This window comes from Babylonia areolata, chromosome 13 (genome assembly GCF_041734735.1).
Source record: "Babylonia areolata isolate BAREFJ2019XMU chromosome 13, ASM4173473v1, whole genome shotgun sequence".
Lineage (NCBI taxonomy): Eukaryota > Metazoa > Mollusca > Gastropoda > Neogastropoda > Buccinidae > Babylonia > Babylonia areolata.
The window spans coordinates 17520127-17544348 of NC_134888.1; the positions used below are offsets into that span (position 1 = coordinate 17520127).

A 24222-nucleotide genomic window follows, 5' to 3' on the forward strand; every position below is an offset into this window, starting at 1 on the left:
TGACAGTACTGAGAACAAGGAAATGGGATGTGTCGGAAACTGATCTTAAAACATCTTTTGACCATTCAAATGTACATCGTCATCATCATTGTTATTATCATTATCATCATTACTGTTGTTGTTCTTCTTCTTCTTATCATTATTATTATTATTATCATCATCATCATCATCATCATCATCATCATCATCATCATCATCATCATTATTATTATTATCATTACTGTTGTTGTTGTTCTTCTTCTTATCATTATTATTATTATCATCATCATTATTATTATTATTGTTATCATTATCATTATTATTATTATCATCATCATCATCATCATCATTATTGTTATTATTATTATTATTATTATCATCATCATCATTATTGTTATTATTATTGTGTTGTCCTTCTTCTTCATATTGTTGTTGTTGTCGTCGTCATCATCATCATTATTATCACTAGTAGTAGTTATAGTAGTATCTATCACCATCATTATCCATTATCGCAGTAACGCCAACAGCTCACAATCATAATAAACATTAAACAATTCTTTGTTTTCTGACGCTTGCAAACTGCCGTATAACGAATAAAACTGCGGAAAAGAAGAAAGGAGGATATCCTCTTTCAAAATCTCGTATACTTCCCCGCACCCCGTCTATACCTCTTCCCTCCAATCTCCGACCCCCTCTGCCCCCCCCCCCTCACACACACACACACACACACACACACACACACACACACATCGTCCTCCATCCATCCACACAACACTGTACCCATAGTAACACAACTCCACGAGAGCCTAATCTACCCACCCACCCTCACACCACACCACAACCCCTCCCCTCCCTCCCCCCTCCCAAACAACCATCTCGACCCATTCCCCTTCAACTCCCCCTCACCCCCACCCACTCCACCCCCTCTCCTCCACCCCCCACCCCCCTCCCCCCACCTCCCGACACCCCTCCCCCGCCCCCTTCCCTCCAAGAGCCAAGCTTGGGTCATCATGATGTCTGTAAAAAAAATAAAATAAAAAATAAAAATAAAAGAGAGAGAGAGATGATCTCCTTTGGATAACCCTGGATGACACGAGACCTGCTGGGAGGCTCTAGTTACTCGGGCAACACCAGATAAACGGTCATGTGCAGCAGCCCTGAGTGCGACGATGAAAGACACCACTGACAAGAGAGAGAGAGAGGAGAGGATAGTGTGTAGAAAGAGAGAGAGAGCGGAGAGGATAGTGTAGAGAGGGAGAGAGAGAGAGATGGCGTGGGGGGGAGGGGATAGTGTAGAGAGTGGAGGGAGACAGAGACAGAACAGCGGTTATGGAAGTAGCTTTTGAACACGTGCGCGTGTTCTTCCAGTTTTGAAGCGCAGTGTGATTTTATACGATTGCACGTGCATATCGTTCTCTCGCTCGTTCGTTCGTTCGTTCGTTTGTGAATTCGTCGCGTTTTCAAAGAGGAAACTGTGCTCATTTGTTGGAATCAGTCAATGCCTGTGTGTCCGTGAATGTGTGTGTGTGTGTGTGTGTGTTCAGCTGAAGTTAATTTGACTGTTATCCATCACTGAGACAGACCAAATAGGAATATTTATACATACCGTCTGTACGTAGGACGATGTGACTCGAGTGCTGCTTGCCACGACAACGGGTGTGTGTGTGTTGTTACGTGATTGCCGAGTGTGAAGATGTTCCATTGTTTCAACGAGAGGAGGTGCATGCAGATGTGGCGATCTTTGGCTCTGTGGGGTCTGTTGCTGTTGCTTGCGGGGGGCGATTTGGCCGTTGTTTCAGGTGGGTTTGTGTGTCGTGTGTGTGTGTTGTGTTTGTTTGTGAGTGCTGTGTTTGTTTGTGCGTGTGCGCGCGCGCGCGCGTGTGTGTGTGTGTGTGTTGGTGTGTGTATGTTTGTGTTATGTGTGCGTGTGTATGTTGTGTGTGTGTGTGTGTATGTGTGTTGTTGTTTGCGTTGGGTCAACGTCAGTTTTTTCATTTGGGGAAGGAAACTTCTTGGCTTGTGTGCTGCATCACGCATACAGGTTTCACATAAAAAAAAAGTTACAGATCACTTTATAATAGCAAGGGCATGTTTTAATTAATGAAATGGAAATTTTAAAAATATCAAGAGAAGTGATTTAGATTATACAGGCTGCATATTATGGTCTGCCACAGGTCTCTCACAGGCTGAATGTATAAACGGCTGTTTCACTGCACGCGTGCAACATGAACAGCTTGGAAGATGCGTTTGAGGAAACGAGGAGGAGGAATTTTGTTTAATGTCCCTTCACACATATCGGTGATTGAAGACATTTTGCTAAAGTATTTATGAATACATTTGCGTATTATCGGTTAGAAGGGGTGGGAGATGTGAATGAATGGAGGGTTGGGGGGAAACTGGGCAAATGAGGGTGAAATGAGGGTGAAATTTAAAAATACAATTACAGGAAATTAACTGGAGAGAGTCATTTCCCGAATCTTTTAATAAAATAAACTGTTCCTCTGTGTTTAACAGATCAGGTGGAAAGGATGATTGTTGATACTTGAGATGTACTTGTTTTGAAGGAGTGGTTACTGTCAAATGTTGTTCATTCTTTCCCCACTTAAATTCCATCATGATAATGACGCAAACTGCATTGACGACATAGCCTCATCCAGTTACGTCAACGCAAGACGTCATATTCAGGTTAAAAAAAAAAAATCACACCACTTGTGATAACAAACTCAAAAGGGTTTGGAAAAAAAGTGAAAGGTTAATACACGAAAAACAAAGTAAATACTGATTTCGGCTTCGTGTTAATCGTGGTTTGTAATATTCTGGTAGAAGAGCACCGCTCCAAAAGAAGCCGCCGATACAATGGCTGAAGTACAGCCACGAACACAGGTCGACGCACGAATGGACCTTGTAGCACTCTCCTACCGAATCCAACGCACAGAAACTCCGATTTCACGTCACCAAAACACAGATGAATGGGGAAACAAATCTCATGATATTAAAACAAACAAATAACAGTTAAAAGACATTACTTTATGACAGAGCTGTTTGTTCCTGCTGCTTGACGTTATCCATGGGCAGGTCACTCCATTGAGAAAACGATTCAGTCCCTAAGTCTTACTTTTACCAGTTCACCATTAGCTAGAAATGCAGGCAATTTCCCCCTATAATTTTCGGCAACATCCACATTTATTCCCCTGTATTCTTCCCATCCACTTTCGTTCCAAAGACTCGGACGGAAAAATCGTAAATTTGTTTGAATGATATTGCAGTATATACTCTACATTTCTCCCCTGTCAAGAGACATATAGAAGGCCAGTCAAAGAGTGGAAAGGAATAATGTAGAGTGAATATTACAATGTTATTAACCAGTCAACATTTTTTTCCGTCTTATAAACGGAAACGTAGGCAATATCCAATTCCCTTCTCCTGTACTTTTCCGTATATAAGACGGAAAAAGTTAAAAAGTTGTAAATTGGTCAATAACATTATGTATACCTTACATTTCTTCTGCAGCCACTCGCTGACTGGCCTTCTTTGCGTTTCTTGACAGGGGAAGAAATGTAGAGTGCATATTACAATGTTATTTGATTGAACAAATGTACAATTTTTCCGTCTTCGTGACAAAACTGAATGGAGAGATCACAGGGTCAGACAATGTGGATACTGCCGAAATGCATTCCAAACTTCTTTTTAGACACAGACAACGCACACACAAACACACACAAACACACAACACACACACACACACACACACCAGTACACGTGTTTGGTCACAAACGTAGAATGTTGTCAGTAAGGACATGCACCCCCCTTAATATAGGACCGCTATCACAGACTTGTCAGGCTGTTTTATCTGGAGTGTGTTTTACGTTGGCCGGATGATTTATTTGGCCTTGCTTATGTCTGGAGCCTGTGGGGGGTGGGGGGGGGGATGAGTTTTCGTTTCGTCGCCATGTTTACTCCTCTCTTAATCGTCTACCGAAACTAATTTTTTTATTGGAAATCGCTGCAATACAATTTTCTTTTCTTCTCATGGGTTAGAGTTTCAGTTTCAGTTTCAGTAGCTCAAGGAGGCGTCACTGCGTTCGGACAAATCCATATACGCTACACCACATCTGCCAAGCAAAAATATCGGCGGCTGAGTCGTGCTTCGAACCAGCGCGCTCAAATTCTCTCGCTTCCAAGGCGGACGCGTTACCTCTAGACCATCACTCCACACAAAAAAAAGGTCTCCCCGGCGGGGAATTGAACCCCGGTCTCCCGCGTGACAGTTAGACATGGGTTAGAATAAAGTCATATGTAACAAGAACAATACCCTAGGACGCACAAAAGTTTGGTATGTGGTCATAATTAACAAATTCAGTTTTCCAACGCTGTGATTTGCTAAAATACTGACCGCTCTTGTGCGCCAAACAACTCGCGGCAAGCGCCCCAGCCGCAGTCGAGATAATGAGGCGTCCGCTACCCAGAAAAGCGTAGTTCTTATCTTGGCATTGCGCTTGCCGCGATATACCGACAGACGTATACTCGCTGGTGACCGACCCTGAAAAACTATGGCCGACCAAGAAAATCAAAACCCCGCGGAATCGGCGGATCTCTCCGAAGAAGAAAACTGGACAGGAGGTAAGAGTAACGTGCTTTCTTGAATGTTTTCATTCTTTTACACAAATGAAATATGACACAGCTCGCCATGTAACACATTAATTTTATGTAATTTATATTTTGATATCCCGATAAGGTGATTATGACGAAATTGTTAAAGTTAGTAGGAATGCTTTAACCGTGTTTCATTTATAACGTTCGTTGTTGGAGTTCTGGGTTTATTTTCTTCATCAGCTTGGATTTGGAAATGTGATAAAAGCTGATTATTTTTCCTTGCGAACTTTTAAAACTGTGATTATTATTCTGGCTAATGGATGTATGTATGAATGTGTGTGTGTGTGTGTGTGTGTGTGTGTGTGTGTGTGTGTGTGTGTGTGTGTGTGTGTGTTAATGATGAATATGAGAACACGTAAGGTCAATATCACAATTTATTTTAACTGAACAAGTAAAAGGGCAATAGCATGTTCTATACTCTGTGTGTTACTGGTGAAAGAGCAGCAAAATACATCAAGTGCTAAGAATTCCATGATAATAGTCAGCCAGATTAGGTGAGACTGGATCTAAGACTGTCAATTGGTACAGCGCACAGTGTGGTGATATTTTAAAGTGTGCAGGACAGAGATTACGTATAAAAGGCTGGATTATCTTTCCAAATGCGAAAACAATTAGGATATATCCAGAGACGAAACAAAACGCCTGTACGGATGGCCATCCAGACGATCAGCCTGCCTATGATCCAATGATCCACTATCTGTTTTGTGGTATCCTTGCTATTGTCAATAATCGGAGAAAAATACATAACGCCTTCCCAGGAAAAACCAAACCACAAGAATGATTTCAGGCAGCTATTCTAGGTGTCTGCAAAGATCGTGATGACAACAGGGCAAAAACAGTATCTGACAGAATTTGGTCAGCAAGTAGTGAGGACCTTTTTGCATGGAATGCTGTGTACCACGATGCCTGCAGTGCCAGCCTCAGAACACAGGAACATTCCTGCTTGATTTACCGACGCAAAAAACCCAAACCGTCCCCGTCCTTTGAGGATCCTTAACAGGCCATGTTGGACACTTTCCTCAAAATATGTCAACATTTGGAGGTAAATAATGCTGTACAAGCCACGTTGTCTGATCTTGTATTCAAAACGCAGGAGTTTTGCGGGGATAGAGTTGATGCATAAACTACAAAAGACGTATAAAAGAACAAGCGTCCTGAACACATTGAGGCAGATATTTTGATATTAAGATGAGGCAAAAATACCAACGTGGTAACCCTCAGAACAGCTTCTTGGAACATTCTCAGCCTCTAGTTTAACACCCCGCAGACAGAAGATTCAGAGGCAAGTTTTTTTCGGAATCGAAACAGCAGCAAAAATTAACAGAAGTGATATAAAATAGAGGTTTTGCCACCGAATAAGTAAGTGTATCCAGGATCACAAAACATGAAGTCTATTACTGGGAACATGAATTAAGCCCTCCATCATTATTTATTATGGCTATGAAACTGATCCGTCCACAAAAGACATGGCCCGTCTTTGTTGGTCAGGGCGAGTTGTTTGAACCAGTCAACTTCAATACCAACATCGTTTTATCATAAGAAAATGGAGAATTTCTGGCAAACCTTGTGAACAAGCAGAGACTCATAACTGTGCTTTGTGAGATGTTTGTGGCAAATGGACACCCAACACTTCACAGACAAATTGATGCAGACGCCATAATCGTTAAAAATGTTGAAACTGCCATCAGACACACAGCTGATCATCATGTTGTGGTCATCGGAAATGACACCGACCTGCTGATTTTGCTCTGATACCATGTCAGCCCAAATCTTCAGATCAGGTTCAAAGTAAAACATAAAGAAACGAGTGTGGGTCATCCAGGAGCTACAGCAGGCACTTGGAGAGGATATATGCCAGGCAATACTGTTTATGCATGCCATCACAGGATAATTATGCAAAACCTCAAGGTAATTTGGGATGGGAAAAAGCATACCCGCACTAAGGGAGCTGAAGGCAGAAAACATCTTTCAGGACACTGCTGAAGTGTATTCCAAACAGTGGAAGGGGTGGTGTCTGCAAGCGAGATTGTCATCATCTTGTACAACGGAAAGTGGGTTTAATCACCCAGCTTTGTACAGGTCCACTCTCTGCCACCACCCAGTGACGCCAGCAAGTATCACAATATCTGGTCATATCTTCAAGTACCGCAATGGGTGCACTGTGACTGCAACCTGAATCCAGAGGATGGCGTGAAAATGACGACCATCTTGAGCCTTTCATGGCTGACCCGCCACCTGCTCCAGACACACTTCTTTAAGTAAGTGGACACAGCTGCTAGTCAGACTGTGATTCAAGGTGGTGGAGCTGCAAGAAACATAGAGTTGTCTGCTCTGTTACATGTGGTAACTGCCGCAGTGTTACTTACGCAAACTCTCCTGTGATTATCTTTGACGGAGGAATACCAGGGCAAACTGATCATATGCTTACTGGTGACTGACTCACAAATAAGCCTTTTACTGTTGTGATTTATGTTACGAATATGATTTGATGACATATTTGAACGTAATTTTTCAAGACTTTTCCAACGAGGTGCAACTTCTGCATGTTCCCACAATAATTTATAAAGTAGGTCATTTGTACAAGGTATCGCGTAATGTGATCTAATTTTCAGCAAGTAGGACAGTGACCTGTGGGTCCTAGGGTTGATTTTCATATTCTACAAACCATGTAGAGTAATATTCAGCAAAAGAAAATAAATTGCAGCAAACTCTCCTGTGATATCTTTGGAGGAGCTGTTCCCGTAAGAATTTGTAAAGTAGGTCATTTGTACAAGGTATCGTGTAATGTGACCCAATTTTCAGCCAGTAGGACAGTGACCTGTGCGTCCTTGAGTTGATTTTCAGATCTTACAAACCATGTAGAGTAATATTCAGCAAAAGGAAAATATATTGCAGCAAACTCTCCTGTGATATCTTTGGAGGAGCTAACCAAGAATACACGGACAAACCGATCTCATGCTGACTGGTGACTGACAAAAAATAAGCCTTTTACTGTTGTAATCTATCATACAAATTGATTTGATGACAGATTTTAACGTAATTTTTCAAGACCTTTCCAACGAGGTGCAACTTCTGCATGTTTCCGCAATGATTTATAAAGTAGGTAATTTGTACAAGGTATTGCGTAATTTGACCTAATTCTCAGCTACTAGGACAGAGACCTGTGCGTGATTAGGGTTGATTTTCAGATTCTACAAACCACGCAGAGTAATATTCAGCAAAAAAAGAATTATATTGCAGCTATTTCCACTTTTAGCATATTTTTCATTAATTCAGGTAGCCTATAAGTTTTTCTGGTCCCCCCGTTATTTTGAAGTAATTCCTTATGCATTTTTGTCTCTGGTGTGGGGTGGAAAAAAGACAAATAAGAAACTACAATAGTAAAATGAAATACCGGTCCGTTTCTCTGCCACATAATGACCTTCTGTCTGTCTGACTGTCTGTCTGTGTCTCTCTCTCTCTGTCTCCTTCCCTCCCTCCCCCCTCTCTTCCTCTCCCTCTCTCTATGTGTTTCTGTCTGTATCTTCTCTCTCTTGCTTTAGTTGCAAGTTCCTCCACAGCACATGTCATGGGTAATTTGGTTGTCAAATGTAACCCTAAATACTTGTAACTATTTATAACATTGATGTCTGCATCACCATATTTCCATTTTTCATTTACAACCAAGAACCCTCCTTTCCTGAATATAATTATTTTCGTTTACTCAAAATTAAGTTCTTGGGAAAAGGTATCAGCATATTGTTTTAGAATGTTATTTTGATCTTTAAGACCAGCTGGAGAATAACAGGTTAGAACCACGTCATTGGCAAATAACAAGATTAAGATCTGGATTATCTTGGGTGTAAACTGTACACCATATCGTCCACTCTGGGCAATTTCTGTAGCCAGTTCGTACATACAAAATGAAAATGACGTGGGAGAGAGAGTACAGCCTTGTCTTACTCCTGTCTCACACTCGAAAAAATCGGCGAGACTGTCCGGGCACCTTATAAATGATCTCACTGTGCAATGCAATACATGGTTTGCAACATCTTTAGCATTTTGCTTCCAACACCTCTTTTTCGAAGTACATTCCACAGAATATTTCTATTGATTGTATCGAATGCCTTTCTAAAATCAACAAAACCAACGGGGTATCTCTGTATAATAGCAAGCAAAACAAAAATGTTATCTGATGTAGAATACCCTGATAGAATCATACCACACATTTGGATGTTGTTGTGTATCAAATATGTGGCTGAACAAAAGCAAAAGAAAAGACATAATATGTTATCTAAAGACTGCTTTAACATTTCAGCTAAAATGTTATCCGAGCCTGGAGCTTTATCCCGTTTCAGAGAACGAACAGCATTTATTATTTCATCCGAGTCAACTGCTTTATCTAGCTCCTCTACATGATATTGGTTGTCTTCAAATGTGACATCAGGAATTTGCTTAATGTTTCCATTTGTTTTAAATACAGACTGGAAATGATTTAGCCACTCGGTCCGTAATGTTTGGTCTGCAATGGTTTTTTTCCATTAAGAGTTTTCACTTCTCTCCAAAACTAGAATCTGTTTTGGTTATTTAAATCAATGTTCTGAGTTTATTTTCTCTGAAAGGGTTTTTTTGTGTTGTTTTTTTTTTTTTTTTTTTCACAGAGCAAAACTCTGTATGATTTCCTTCAAACCACGAACCGAAGTCTATACTAACTTAACTTTTTTAATCTTACAACGTGCGAACATTCTCCACAGCCGCCTCATCTCTTTCTTTTTCTTCTTTTTTTTCAGTTGTGCATTCAAAGTCAAACCAAGTGTTTGGTTTGGGACCATTCTTTATCTTCTTATTCATGCATTCTGCTGCCTTAAGAAGTCTTTCATTGAAACACTTCACTGCCTCATCAACCGACATTGCCAGATTTGTTGTTACTTTGTTCAGAGTGTACTGAAATTGGTCACTATGTACAAAGTCAAAAAAAAACCAACTGTTGTTCCTTATCTCTATCCCAAACATTTTTTTTTCTTCTGTGTACGTTTCTGCTGGTTTAACAACAATCTGTTTATCATAATTCACTGTCAGTTCGACAGGCATGTGCTTAGAGTTAAACATTCCCCCCAACATGCATTTTCATGTTCCTTTGGTTCATATTCTTGGAGCAAATAAAGTTGTCTGTTAAACTGCTGCCAGTTAAACACACATACGTAAAAAATTCCTTCTTCGTCCACAGCACAAGATCCATTCAAAACTGTCAAGTTGTGAGAGAGAGAGAGAGAGAGAGAGGGGGGGGGGGGTTGGGGGGGGGCAAGACAGAGAGCAGAGTGTGTGGAGGTCAGAGAGGGCGCGCGTGCGCGGGTGTCAAAGGGCGCGAGAGTGCTCACTTGGGAACTGGGCGCATGTGCTTGGCATTCTAATTGAAATTTATACATCCGTTTCCCCTCCCACGCAGTCTGGGGGGAGCTGTGTTTTTTTGTTGCAGGGGAAAAAAAATTGAAATTGCAATAACACGTTAAGCTGTCAAACGCCTGTCCTCTGTCTCTCTCTCAGTCTCTGTCTCTATGCCGGTGTCTGTGTCTGTGTCTCTTTCTCTGTATGTGTGTGTGTGTGTGTCTCTCTCTGTTATATGGGGCCAAGGCCTTAAATGAATAAGATGTCTCAGTCTCAGTCTCTCTCTCTTTCTCTCTTCTCTCTGTCTGTCTGTCTGTCTGTCTGTCTGTCTGTCTCTCTCTCTCTCTCTCTCTCTCTCTCTCTCTCTCTCTCTCTCTCTCTCTCTCTCACTGACTGTGTCTTCTGGTCTCTCGGCATCTCTGACTTTCCGTCTGTCTCTCCGTCGCTCTCTCTCTTCAGCCCCTGTCTCTCTCTCTTTCTCTGTCTCTGTCTCTCTCTCTCTGTCTCTGCTGTCTGTCTCTCACTCTCTCTCTGTCTCTCAGCAATAGAATTGTCGAGAAAAGGAAGACATGGAATTCAATTAATTCCGGGAGCAATCGAGATATTTTTACTGTTATTTGCAGATGACGTTGTTCTTTTGTCTGGAACTGTTAGGGGTTCGCAAAACCAATTTAAATACATTGAAAGAAGAAGCGGACTATTTGGGTTTAACAGTGAACATGGATAAAACTAACATTATTGTATTTAGAATGGGTGGACATCTGTCAGTGCACTAAAAATGGCTTTATGGAAATGAGGATGTTAAAGTAATAAATTCATATAAATGTTTGGGAATGATATTCTCAACAAAATTAAGCTTAAATTATGCTTGGGAAGAATCTTGCAGGAAAGCAAAGAAAGGTGTTATTGAAATACTGAAATCATTAAAAAAAAAAAAATTTAAAATATTTTAAAAAAAGCTTAAATCTATTGATTACTGTCTGTTTTGGAAAATGTTCGATACACAGATTGAACCTATACTTACATATGCAGCCGAAGTTTGGGGACTAAAGGTAATTTCACAGATGGAAAAAGTACATACTTATGCAATTAAACGTTTTTTAAATGTGCCAATTAATTCATCCAACACAATGTTATATGAGGAAACGGGTAAATATCCTTTGTATATAAGAACGTTTGTAAAATGCATTAACTATTGGTTGAAATTATTGAAACTTCCACAATCATGTTTACCCAGACAGGCTTACGAGATGATGCTGTTACAAATGAAATTAGGAAAAGAAAATTGGGCTTATAGTGTAAAAGAGGTTTTGTCTGAACACGGTTTTGGAATTGTGTGGATGTATCAGGAAGTGGGAAATGAACAGCAGTTTATAGCAGAATTTAGAGACACATTGATTTGTTCTTTTAAACAAAACTGGCATTCAGATATGGAAAGCAAAGAGAAATATAGTTGGTTTTTCTCAATCAAAAGTATATTTCATACTGAAAAATATCTAACAGTCATCACAGATAAGTGGCACAGGTTAAATTTTGCAAGATTTCGGCTACGGACATTTGGTTTAAATGCAAATAAATTGTGGTTTCAACCTGCAGCATCCACAGAATCGCCATGTCCTTTGTGTGCATCTAGCGTAGATGACGAAAAACATTTTTGTTTCATTGTAAATTATACGATAAAGTAAGAGAAAAATGTACATTTTTAAAGTCTCATCTAGCTAAAAGACATGATGTTTTTTTTCTGTTTTATCGTCTGATGATGAATATATCATACAGTCAGTAGCTAAATTTATCTCAGAAGCACAAAGAATAAGGCATAATCACAATGATCAGAACATACCAGAGTAAATGAGGAGGATATCCATGTGTAAATTTTATTTTCTTTTGTTAATTTGGTAAGGTATATAATTGATATACTGAAATATATCACTGCCAGAATGGATGGTCGAGTATATTCGTATGATTAGTTTCTTTGTGTGTTTGTTCCGCTTGTTTAATGTATTGTGGGAGAGTGATATTTAGAGATTTTTTGTTTGTTTGTTGATGAAACGCTGTTAAGCAGAATGTTGCTTTGCACTTAAGGGGATTTAAGAATTAACCCTCGTCACCCCCTTGTCAATAGACCCTTACAGGTAATGACAATAAAATGTCAAAGCGTCTGTCTCTCTCTGTCTCTTTCTGTCTCTGTCTCTGTCTCTGTCTCTCTCTCTCTCTCTCTCTCTCTCTCTCTCTCTCTCTCTCTCTCTCTCTCTCTCACTGACTGTGTCTTTTGGTCTCTCGGACTCTCTGACTTTCCGTCTGTCTCAGTCTTTGTTTTTGTCTGTGTCTGTCTCTCTCTCCCATTCTCTCTTTCACTCTCTCTCTCTCTCCCCATTTCCGTCTCTGTCAGTATATATATATATAGAGAGAGAGGGATATATATATATATATATATATATATATATATATCTGTGACCCTCTGTGTCTCTCTTCTGTCTGTCCGTCTGTCTGTCTGTCACACACACACACACACACACACACACACACACACACACACACACACACACACACACACACACACACTCAGACTCATCTTTATCTCTTATTTCTCCCTCTGTCTCTGTTTCAGCAGGCAAACAATCAATTTTTGTGACACCAGATGGTCGCGAAAACCAGCTTCTTATTTCTAATGTTCGTTCTACTCCCTCCTCTCTCTCTCTCTCCCCAGCCCTCCGCTCTCTCTCCCTTTCTCCCTCTCTCTCCCTCTCTCTCTCCTCTCTCTCTCCTCTCTCCCTCTCTCCTCTCATCGATACAATTCATGTATGTATTTCTGTATGTATATGCACATTGTGCGTGCGTGTGCGTGTGCGTGTGTGCATGTCTGTGTGTCTGCATACGTGTGTGAGTGATGTGCACATATGTCGGTACGTATATCATGTACCACGTGTACAAGCTGAGATATGTAACAGAATTGGTGATCATAATTTGTGTTAACATGCAGGAAACTGTCCTTCTGTTGTGAATATGACTTTGTAACCACCCTCAGTGGCATGGGTCTGAGGCCTGTTCATTAAACCGTTCAGAGTTCTCCCTCTCTCCCTTCTCTCTCTCCCTCCCCTCTCTCCCTCCCTCCTGTCTCTCCCTCTCTCTCTTCTCTCTCCCCCCCCCAATCTCTCTCTCTCTCTCTCTCTCTCTCTCTCTCTCTCTCTCTCTCTTTATCTCACCCTCTCTATAAATACTATCTGATCTGCTGTCGCTTTTTTCCATCTCTCTCTCTCTCTCTCCCTCGCTGCGCATTTTTATAAATTACGTGTTGTTTCTTATAAATATGATGCTATAAATTACGTGTTGTTTCTTATAAATATGATGCTTATTATAATGTTGTTTCTTTTCTCGTTTTCTATGAATTTGTTAACGTTTACTCATTTTTTGGGGTCTTCTTCATACCTTTTCCTTAGACATTTTTCCCTTTCGAGGGCTGGAGAAAGCAATTGTTTGCTTACTCTAATGCTATCGGAAATAAGATTCATTCATTCATTTATCATTCATTTATCATTCATTTATTCCTTCCTTCATTCATTCATTCATTCATCCTCTATTTCTCTCTCTCACTCACTCACTCACTCTATCTCTCTCATTACCATATTCATATACATTATTGTCATTAATGCAGGTATCATGATTATGTACTTGTAAATGCTACTGTGCAATTGAGTGTATTTGAATTTCATGTATGTTTTTCAATAACCTTTTGTTATCTTGTGAACATTTTGATTTCATTTCTTTTTGCCCTGAGGGCTGGATGTAAAAAAGCATATGCATGCTTATTCCACTTCCCTCATTAAAAAGATTCGTTCGTTCGTTCGTTCGTTCGTTCGTTCGTGCGTTCTCTCTCCCTCCCTCCCTCTCTCTCTTCTTCTTCTTCTTCTTTCCCTTGACTACCGCCTTCATCATTTTGAAGATTCTGTAGACTATAAGTGGGGTTTGCGTGGGGGTCTCTCTCTCCTCTCTCCTCTCTCTCCCTCCCCCTCTCTCTTTCTCTCTCCTCCCTCCCCCTCTCTCTTTCTCTCTCCCTCCTCTCTCTCATCTCTCTCCCCCTCTCCTTCCCTCTCTCTCTCTCTCCCACCCTCTCTCTCCCTCTTTCCCCCCTCTCTCTCCCCCCCTCTCTCTTTCTCCGCGCTGGGAGGAAGGGGGTTGAGGGGGGGCGTGACCAGTGGGCCAACGCCTCTTCAGCTTGTTCCTTTCCTTGGTTTTGTGAGTTGTTTTTTCGTTTGTTTCTTTCTTTCTTTGTGAGGGTGGTGGAGGTTACGCAGGACTTGTTTCTCAGATTAGCAGCGTGTCCCTGTTGGGATGTTGTTGATGTTCGTGAGAAAGACAGGAGGGGGAGGAGGGGGGTGCTCTCTCTCTCTCTATCTCTTTCTCTCCCCGGAGTGTGTGGGTGTGTGTTGTTGTTGTTGTTGTTGTCTGTGTTTGCTGTGTGTGTGTTTGTGGGTGCGTGCGTGCGCGCGCGTGTATGTGTGTGTGTGTGTGTGTGTGTTTGCTCTGTGTGTGTGTGTGTGTGTGTGTGTGTGTGCCTCAGTGTGTGTGCGGGTGCGTGCGTGCGTGTGTGTGTGTGTGTGATTGTGTGTGTGTTTGGTTGTGCATTTGTATGTGTGTGTGTTTGTACGTGCGTGCATGTGGGTTTTTTTTAATCTTCATTTTATTGTGTTCATTCCACCCTCCTGATTTCAGTTTTTCCTTCCTTCCTCAGTTGTTGTCTGTGTGTGTGTATTTGTGTGTGTTGTGTGTGTTTGCTGGGTGCGTGCGTGAGTGCGCGCGCGCGTGTATGTGTGTGTGTGTGTTTGCTCTGTGTGTTTGTGTGTGTGTGTGTGTGTGTGTGTGTGTGTGTGTGGTTATGCATTTGTATGTATGTGTGTGTGTGTTTGTGTGTGTCTGTGTGTGTGTGTGTCTGTGTGTGTGTGCGCACGCGCGCGGTTTTTGTTTGTTTGTTTGTTTGTTTTTTGTTTTTCTTTTTAATCTTCATTTTATTGTGTTCATTCCACCAACCTGATTTCAGTTTTTCCTTCCTTCCTTCCTCAGTTGTTAAGGTGTTCCCGTTTCTCGCCGAGATTCTGTTGTTGTTGGGATTTGGGGGTGTTGTGGTTTTTGACTCACTTGTGTAAACAAATTGTGTCTATGTTTTAACCCTGTGTTCGGTTGTCTCTGTGTGTGTGTGTGTGTGTGTGTGTGTGTGTGTCCGTGGTAAACTTTAACATTGACATATTTTCTCTGCAAATACTTTGTCAGTTGACACCAAATTAGGCATAATAGGAAAAACTCAGTTCTTTCCAGTCATCTTGTTTAAAACAATATTGCACCTCTGGGATGGGCACAAAAAAAATAAATAATGAAGCCTACTTATATGCAAACTGCATTTACTGTTAAATTTATATTTTTTGTATTCTCTAAACTTGGCACTTTGATCTGATATTCTGATACAACAACAAGAGCAATCATTATTATCATTTTTTGTTCAAACAGGAACTTCTTTTGCTAAGCATGGAAGTTTTATTTATTTTGCAAACGTTTTGGTGCAGATAGTAGAGAAGGGAAATTACTCTGTAATTAATGCTAGGGGACTTAATTTGCTTTAAACTGATCTTTCTCATCTTAACCATTACATTTTTTTTTCTTTTCTTTTCTTTTTTCTTCTCCCAAGCTTATCCATCATATTTAATACAAACCACTTTTCAACCATTTTTAAAATCTCTTCTTTTTTTTTCTCCTCCTAATGATTCCTTTACAGGATAAAGCGTGAAGCACAAGTGAGTCTTGAAGGCTTTGCCTCTTGTTTCTTGTTGATTTCGTTCGTTTGCAGTTTTCCTTTGTGTTTGTGGATAGGGGTGTGGGAGTGACGTTGTGTGTGGGGTTTGTGTGTGTGTGTGTGTGTGTGTGTGTGTGTGTGTGTGTTGTGTTGTTTTGTGTTGTGTTGTGTGTGTGTGTGCTGTGTGTATGTCTGTGTGTGTGTGTGTGTGTGTGTGTGTGTGTGTGTGTGTGTGTGTGTGTGTTGATGATGTCCATTTCTCTGCGCAACAAATCCATCCCTACCTTGTGTCGCAATGCCTCTGATTTGGCATTGTCTGTCTCTGTCTCTGCTTCTCTCTCTCTCTCTCTCTCTCTCTTTCTGACAATGTATTTAATGATGTGTTCGTATTGATATAACGTGTTACATGCTTAGATAATTATCATATGTTTTATATGTACTTTGTTATGAGTTCGTATTGATATGATGTGTGTCCAAGTCTCATGCTTAAATAATCATTATACGGATTATATGTACTTTGTTTCCTGCGTACTGTTCAAACCTTGGAGACGAATGACTTGGGGGAGGCACAGTGTCCGCCTGCCACATGGACATTTTAAGCGAATGACAAAGTGCCAAAGTGCCGCTTATCCCTTAGTAGTTTAGTTTGCTTTGATTATGTTTTTCCTTTCTGTTCCATCTTATTTGGTTTGCACCATTTCTGTTCTGATTTCTACCGACTATGTTACGAGAGCTTTACATTAAACATTTCAGTGTTCAGTGTTCTCTCTCTCTCTCTCTCTCTCTCTCTCTCTCTCTCTCTCTCTCTCTCTCTCTCTCTCTCTCTCTCTCTCTCTCTCTCTCTCTCTCTCTCTCTCTACGTATTAGCTACTTTTGGTTGATTTGTGATGTTGGTTTATCGTGTCATTTCATTTTCCTTATCTATTTTCTTGTATGACCCCCTTCAGTAAAGGGCTTTGGCCTTAATCTGAATAAAACATCGTTATCGTTCTCTCTCTCTCTCTCTCTCTCTCTCTCTCTCTCTCTCTCTCTCTCTCTCTCTCTCTCTCTCTCTCTCTCTCTCTCTCTCTCACTCTCTCTCTCTCTCTGTATATAGGATGTAGGAGATAGGGAGTGGGTGTAGGAGTTATGGAGGGGATGCAGGAGACAGGGAAGGGGTGTAGGAGACAGGGAAGGGATGTAGGAGACAGGGAGGGGGTGTAGGAGACAGGGAAGGGATGTAGGAGACAGGGAGGGGGTGTAGGAGACAGGGAGGGGGTGTAGGAGACAGGGAAGGGATGTAGGAGACAGGGAGGGGTGTAGGAGACAGGGAAGGGATGTAGGAGACAGGGAGGGGTGTAGGAGACAGGGAAGGGATGTAGGAGACAGGGAGGGGGTGTAGGAGACAGGGAGGGGTGCAGGAGACAGGGAAGGGATGTAGGAGACAGGGAAGGGATGTAGAAGACAGGGAGGGGGTGTAGGAGACAGGGAGAGGATGTAGGAGACAGGGAAGGATGTAGGAGACATGGAGGGGATTAGGAGACAGGGAAGAGATGTAGAAGACAGGGAGGGGGTGTAGGAGACAGGGAGGGGGTGTAGGAGACAGGGAGGGGATTAGGAGACAGGGAAGAGATGTAGGAGACAGGGAGGGGTGTAGGAGACAGGGAGGGGATGTAGGAGACAGGGAAGGGATGTAGGAGACAGGGAAGGGATGTAGGAGACAGGGAGGGGTGTAGGAGACAGGGAAGGGATGTAGAAGACAGGGAGGGGTGCAGGAGACAGGGAGGGGGTGTAGGAGACAGGGAGGGGATGTAGAAGACAGGGAAGGTGTGTAGGAGACAGAGAGGGGGTGTAGGACACAGGGAGGGGATGTAGGAGACAGGGAGGGGGTGTAGGAGACAGGGAAGGGATGTAGGTGACAGGGAGGGGTGTAGGAGACAGAGAGGGGATTAGGAGACAGGGAGGGGATTAGGAGACGGGGAAGGATGTAGGAGACAGGGAAGGGATGTAGAAGACAGGGAGGGGGTGTAGGAGACAGGGAGGGGGTGTAGGAGACAGGGAAGGGATGTAGGAGACAGGGAAGGGATGTAGGAGACAGGGAGGGGTGTAGGAGACAGGGAAGGGATGTAGGAGACAGGGAGGGGATTAGGAGACAGGGAAGGGATGTAGGAGACAGGGAGGGGGTGTAGGACTCAGGGAAGGATGTAGGAGACAGGAAGTGGGTGTAGGAGACAGGGGGGATGTGGGAGATAGGGAGGATATGTAGGAGACAGGGAGTGGGTGTGGGAGACAGGGAGGGGGTGTAGGAGACAAGGAAGGGACGTAGGAGACAGGGAAGGGATGTAGGAGACAGGGAGGGGGTGTAGGACACAGGGAATGGATGTAGGAGACAGGGAATGGATGTAGGAGACAGGGAAGGGATGTAGGAGACTGGGAAGGGATGTACGAGACAGGGAGGGGATGTAGGAGGCAGGGAAGAGATGTAGGAGACAGGGAGGGGGTGTAGGAGACAGGGAGGGGGTGTAGGAGACAGGGAGGGATGCAGGAGACGGGGAAGGGATGTAGGAGACAGGGAGGGGATGTGGGAGACAGGGAGGGATGCAGGAGACAAGGAAGGAATGTAGGAGACAGGGAGGGGGTGTAGGAGACAAGGAAGGAATGTATGAGACAAGGAGGGGATGTGGGAGACAGGGAGCGGGTGTAGGAGACAGGGAGGGGTGTAGGAGACAGGGAAGGGATGTAGGAGACAGGGAGGGGTGCAGGAGACAAGGAAGGAATGTAGGAGGCAGGGAAGAGATGTAGAAGACAGGGAGTGGGTGTAGGAGACAGGGAGGGGGTGCAGGAGACTGGGAAGGGATGTAGGAGACAGGGAGGGGTGTAGGAGACAGGGAGGGAGTGTAGAAGACAGGGAAGGGGTGTAGGAGACAGGGAGGGGATGTAGGAGACAGGGAAGAGATGTAGGAGACAGGGAGGGGGTGTAGGAGACAGGGAGGGGATGTAGGAGACAGGGAAGGGATGTAGGAGACAGGGAGGGGGTGTAGGAGACAGGGAGGGATGCAGGAGACGGGGAAGGAATGTATGAGACAAGGAGGGGATGTGGGAGACAGAGAATGGATGTAGGAGACAGGATGGGCGTGTAGGAGACAGGGAAGGGATGTAGGAGACAGGGAGTGGATGGGGGAGACAGAGGGGATGTGGGAGACAGGGATAGGTTGTAGGAGACAGGGAGGGGATGTGAGAACAGGAGGGGAATATGGACGAGATCTAGGGGACAGTGAGGGATGTAGGAGTCAGGGAAGGGATGTAGGAGTCAGGGAGAGGATGTAGGAGACAGGAGGGGATGTAGGAGACAGGGAAGGGATGTAGGAGACAGGGAAGGGATGTAGGAGTCAGGGGGGATGTGGGAGACAGGGAGGAGATGTGGGAGACAGGGAGGAGATGTGGGAGACAGGGAGGAGATGTGGGAGACAGGGGGGTGTAGGAGACAGGGGGAGATGTAGGAGACAGGGAGGGATGTAGGAGACAGGGATAGGTTGTAGGAGACAGAGACGGGATGTAGGAGACGGGGAAGGATGTAGGAGACAGGGAGAGGTTGTAGGAGACAGGGAGAGGTTGTAGGGGGGATGTAGGAGACAGGGAGAGGTTGTAGGGGGGATGTAGGAGACAGGGGTAGGTTGTAGGAGACAGGGAGGGAATGTAGGAGACGGGGAGGGGATTTTGAGAAGAGGGAGAGGATTATGGACGGGATGAAGGGGACAGGGAAGGATGTAGGAGGCAGGGAGGGGATGTAGGGATAGGATATTGAGGAGATGGAGGGAACGTAGGAGACAGTGGAGGGATGTCGGAGAGATAGGGAATGTAGGGAGGGTGTAGGAGATAGGGAAGGCGTGTAGAAACAGAAAGGGGGTGGGTGGAGGGAAAGAGAGAGAGTGAGAGAGAGAGAGTGGTCTAGTGAGTGGGAGGGGGGAGCCGGGGAGGGAGACAAAAATAGAGAGAGAGAGAAACCACTGAATATTGAAAATAAGAATCTTGTTTTTGCGGTCTTGAGGTGTCAAAAATTGTCTACCTGAAACGGAGATACACATCCGGAGTGGAGGGAGGGGGGGGGTTGGGGCGGAGGGGTGGGGGATGGGCCTTGGGGGGGGGGGCGGAGGCAAGACAGACTGACGGAGACAGAGAGAAAGAGGGAAGGAGGAGAGAGGCACAGAGAGACACAGAGAGAGAGAGAGAGGGACAAAGAGACTGAGAGAAACAGACAGATAGACAGACAAAGCCTGATATTCTGACATTTTATTGCAGCCTCACCAGATGCCGCGGCGGAGAAAGCCATGTATAAGTTTCAATGATAATACCACTTTTGTTTGTTTTTTTTGGTTTTTGTTTGTTGTTGTTTTGAACCACTTAATCATAAGGATTCAAGGGAACACTCGAGTGCGTGCAAGAACACTCGCAGACAGAGACACAGACACGGACGGACAGACAGACAGGCGGACACACACACACACACACACACACACACACCATTGCTGTCGCATCCCGCTCCTCTCTCTCTCTCTCTCTCTCTCTCTCTGTCCGTCTCTATCTCTCTGTCTCTGTCTGTCTCTGTCTCCCTGTCTCTTTCTATTTGCTCTCTCTGTTCCTGTCTGTCTCTCTCTCCCTATCTCTCTCTGTGTCTCTTTCTTTCTTTCTTTCTGTGTCTACTCTGTCTCTATGTCCGTCTCTCTCTCTCTCTCTTTCTGTATCTCCCTGTCTCTGTCTCTCTCCCTCTCTTTCTTTCTTTCTTTGTGTGTCTACTCTGTCTCTATGTCCGTCTCTCTCTCTCTCTTTCTGTATCTCCCTGTCTCTGTCTCTCTCCCTCTCTTTCTTTCTTTCTTTGTGTCTACTCTGTCTCTGTGTTCGTCTGTGTCTGTGTCTGTCTCTGTCTGTATGTCTGTCTGTCTCTGTCTCTCTCTCTCTGTCTCTCTCTCTCTCTTTGTCTGTCTGTCTGTCTGTCTCTCCCCCACTCTCCCCCACCCCCTCTATCTCTCCCACTCTTGCCACCCCACCCCCCGCCTTCTCTCTCTCCCCTCCCCCCCCCCCCATCCCCCAACCCCCCCTATCTCTCTCTCTCTTTCTCTTTTTCTCTGTCTGTCTGTCGCCATCGATATAACACAGTGTCTGATAACAATGATACCTCGAGGCATCCATTATGATTATGATGATAATTGACGATGTGGTGATGCAACTGATGACAGAATACAAGTCACAATATATATATATATATATATAATAGTTCTCTATCCTGCTTTCAGGGACCTTCGACCACGTAAAAAATACGCGAACCCCCACCCCAACCCCACCTACTCCCTTTTTTTCTTTCTTTTTTTTCTTTCTTTTTCTTTTTTTCAAGTCCGTTCAAACCCAAGCGTGCTTCGAAGCATGACGTTGCAAATGACAACAACACTAACAACAACAACAACAACAACAACAACAACAGCAGCAGTAACACACACACACACACACACACACACACACACACACACACACACACCAAAAAAACCAAAAAAAAACCCCACCACCACCACCATCATCCACCAACACTGCCCGTTTGGTTTCAGGCTGCCCCACCCGTGATCTGCAACAGCTGAAGCAATGCCTGGTGCCCATCCACCACCTTCGCCAGATGCCCGCCACTCCTTCAGTGCACACCTGCAGGTCCGTGGAGCAGCATGGCACGGCATTCGTAGCCATAGCCTACATGGAATGGCACTAATATCGTGGTGGCGTATCATGTCCGTAGCACAGCCTACATAGAATGGCACTAATATCGTGGTGGCGTATCATGTCCGTAGCACAGCCTACATAGAATGGCACTAATATCGTGGTGGCATATCAGTCATGTCCGTGGCATAGCGTACACAGCGTAGTGTGCATAGAAGGAGCATAGGTATGGTGTAGCACTATATCGTGGTGAATACAGAATCCGTAGCATAGCGCATATAGCATGGCGTTGGTAGCCCAGCACAGCATAGCGCAGCTTGGTATGGCATAGCACTATATCGTGGCATAGCATCCGTAGCATAGCGCATATAGCATGGCGTTGGTAGCCCAGCACAGCATAGCGCAGCTTGGTATGGCATAGCACTATATCGTGGCATAGCATCCGTAGCATAGCGTACATAGCGTAGCGTAGCATTGCATAGCAGAGAACAGAACAGCATGGCATGACAACTCTATCCTCCAAGTCCTGACCCGCATGTGGGTAATATAGCGTAGCATAGCCTCCGTAGCATAGCATAGCATAGCACAGCACAGCACAGCACAGCACAGCACAAAACAGCATAGTAGAACTCAGCATAACATTATCCCCTACGTTACACAAAACAGCATAGCATAGCGCTAGCCAGACCTACAGGTGGGTAGCACAGCGTGGCATAGCATACATAGCTTAGCACAAAGCATCATAGGATAGCATAGCACTATCTTCTCTACGTCCCGTGTGCCAAACTTGCATATGGGTGACATGGCATAGCATAGCACATAGCATAGCATAGCATAGCACTACCTTCTACGACGTGCATATCAGACTTTCAGGTAGGTAATTTAGCGTAGCATAGCATATCGCTGTCTTCTACGTCCCGCATACCAGACCTTCAGGTGGGTTATAATTATAGCGTAGCATAGAACACTTGGCATAGCATAGCATAGCATAGCTCTATCTTCCACGTCCCGTGTCCCGGACTGCAGGTGGGTTATCAGTACTGTAGTATAGCTGTAACACGATGACTGTCACACGACGACTATAACACGACAACTGTAACACGATTACTGTAACACGATGACTGTAACACGACGACTGTAACACGACGATTGTAACACGATGACAGTAACACGACGACTGTAACACGACGATTGTAACACGATGACTGTAACACGATGACAGTAAGACGACGACTGTAACACGATGACTGTAACATGGCGACTGTAACACGATGACTGTAACATGACGATTATAACACGATGACTGTAACATGACGACTGTAACACGATGACTGTAACACACGACGACTGTAACACGATGACTGTAACACAGCGACTGTAACATAATTGTGACATGATGACTGTAACTGACGACTGTAACACGATGACTGTAACACAGCGACTGTAACACGATGACTGTAACACAGCGACTGTAACATAATTGTGACACGATGACTGTAACTGACGACTGTAACACGATGACTAACACGATGACTGTAAAACGATGACTTTTACATAACTGTGACACGTTGACTGAAACACGACGACTGTAACACGATAACTGTAACATGTCTGCAACACGACGACTGTAACATAACTCTGACACGATGACTGTAACACGACTGTAACATAACTGTAACACGACGACTGTAACATAACTGTAGCACGATGACTGTAACACGACGACTGTAACATGACTGTACCACGATGACTGTAACACAGTGACTGTAACATAACTGTAACACGACGACTGCAACACGATGACTGTAACACGACGACTGTGTCCCACTGACTGCAACTTAACTATAACACAGTGACTGTAACACGACGACTGTAACACGATATAACACGACGATTGTAACACGATATAACACGACGACTGTAACGTAACTGCAGACGGTGAAACGACTACTGTAACACGACTGACTGCAACATGACTGTGGCACGACGACTGTAACACGACGGCTGTCACACTGCGACTGCGTAACACGATGACCGTCACGTGATGACCGTCGCGTGATGACTGTCACATGATGACCGTCACGTGATGACTGTCACGTGATGACTGTTTCAGGACCATCGAGACCTTCATCCGCTGCGTGCTGAAGAAGCAGGATGCGTGTGGAGAGTTCATCGCCAGCACCCGAGTTCTGCATATTGCTGCGGGCCTGAAGACGCGATACTGTGAGCTGTTGATCTCTCGCTGTGTTGATGTCGTTGCTGGGTTTGTTTTCTTGGGGGGGTTTTGGGGTTTTTTGTTTTTTTTGTTTGTTTGGTTTGGGGTTTTTTGTTGGGGTTTTTTTTCATCTTTTTTTGACTCACTTGTGTAAACAAAGTGAGTCTATGTTTTAACCCGGTGTTCGGTTGTTTGTGTGTGTGTGTGTGTGTGTGTGTGTGTGTGTCTGTGTGTCCGTGGTAAACTTTAACATTGCCATTTTCTCTGCAAATACTTTGTCAGTTAACACCAAATTAGGCATAAAAATAGGAAGAATTCAGTTCTTTCCAGTCATCTTGTTTAAAACAATATTGCACCTCTGGGATGGGCACAAAAAGATTTTTTTTTATAATGAAGCCTAATTATATGCAAACTGCATTTACTGTTATGTTTATATTTTTTTGTATTCTCTAAACTTGGCACTCTGATCTGATATTCCGACCCAACAACAAGAGCAGTCATTGTTATCATTTTTTTGTTCAAACAGGAACTTATTTTGCTAAGCATGGAA

General features: G+C 43.8%; 1 protein-coding gene across 1 annotated transcript in view; it reads left to right on the forward strand.

The window, feature by feature from the left end:
- Positions 1 to 1307: 1307 nt before the first annotated feature.
- Positions 1308 to 24222, forward strand: part of LOC143288702 (uncharacterized) — a 41132-nt gene continuing 18217 nt past the window's right edge. The window contains exons 1-3 of the mRNA XM_076597328.1: positions 1308 to 1778; positions 21355 to 21451; positions 23571 to 23680. Coding sequence (XP_076453443.1) covers positions 1673 to 1778; positions 21355 to 21451; positions 23571 to 23680 — 313 coding nt within the window. The 5' untranslated portion in view covers positions 1308 to 1672. The remainder of the gene's footprint in view (positions 1779 to 21354; positions 21452 to 23570; positions 23681 to 24222) is intronic.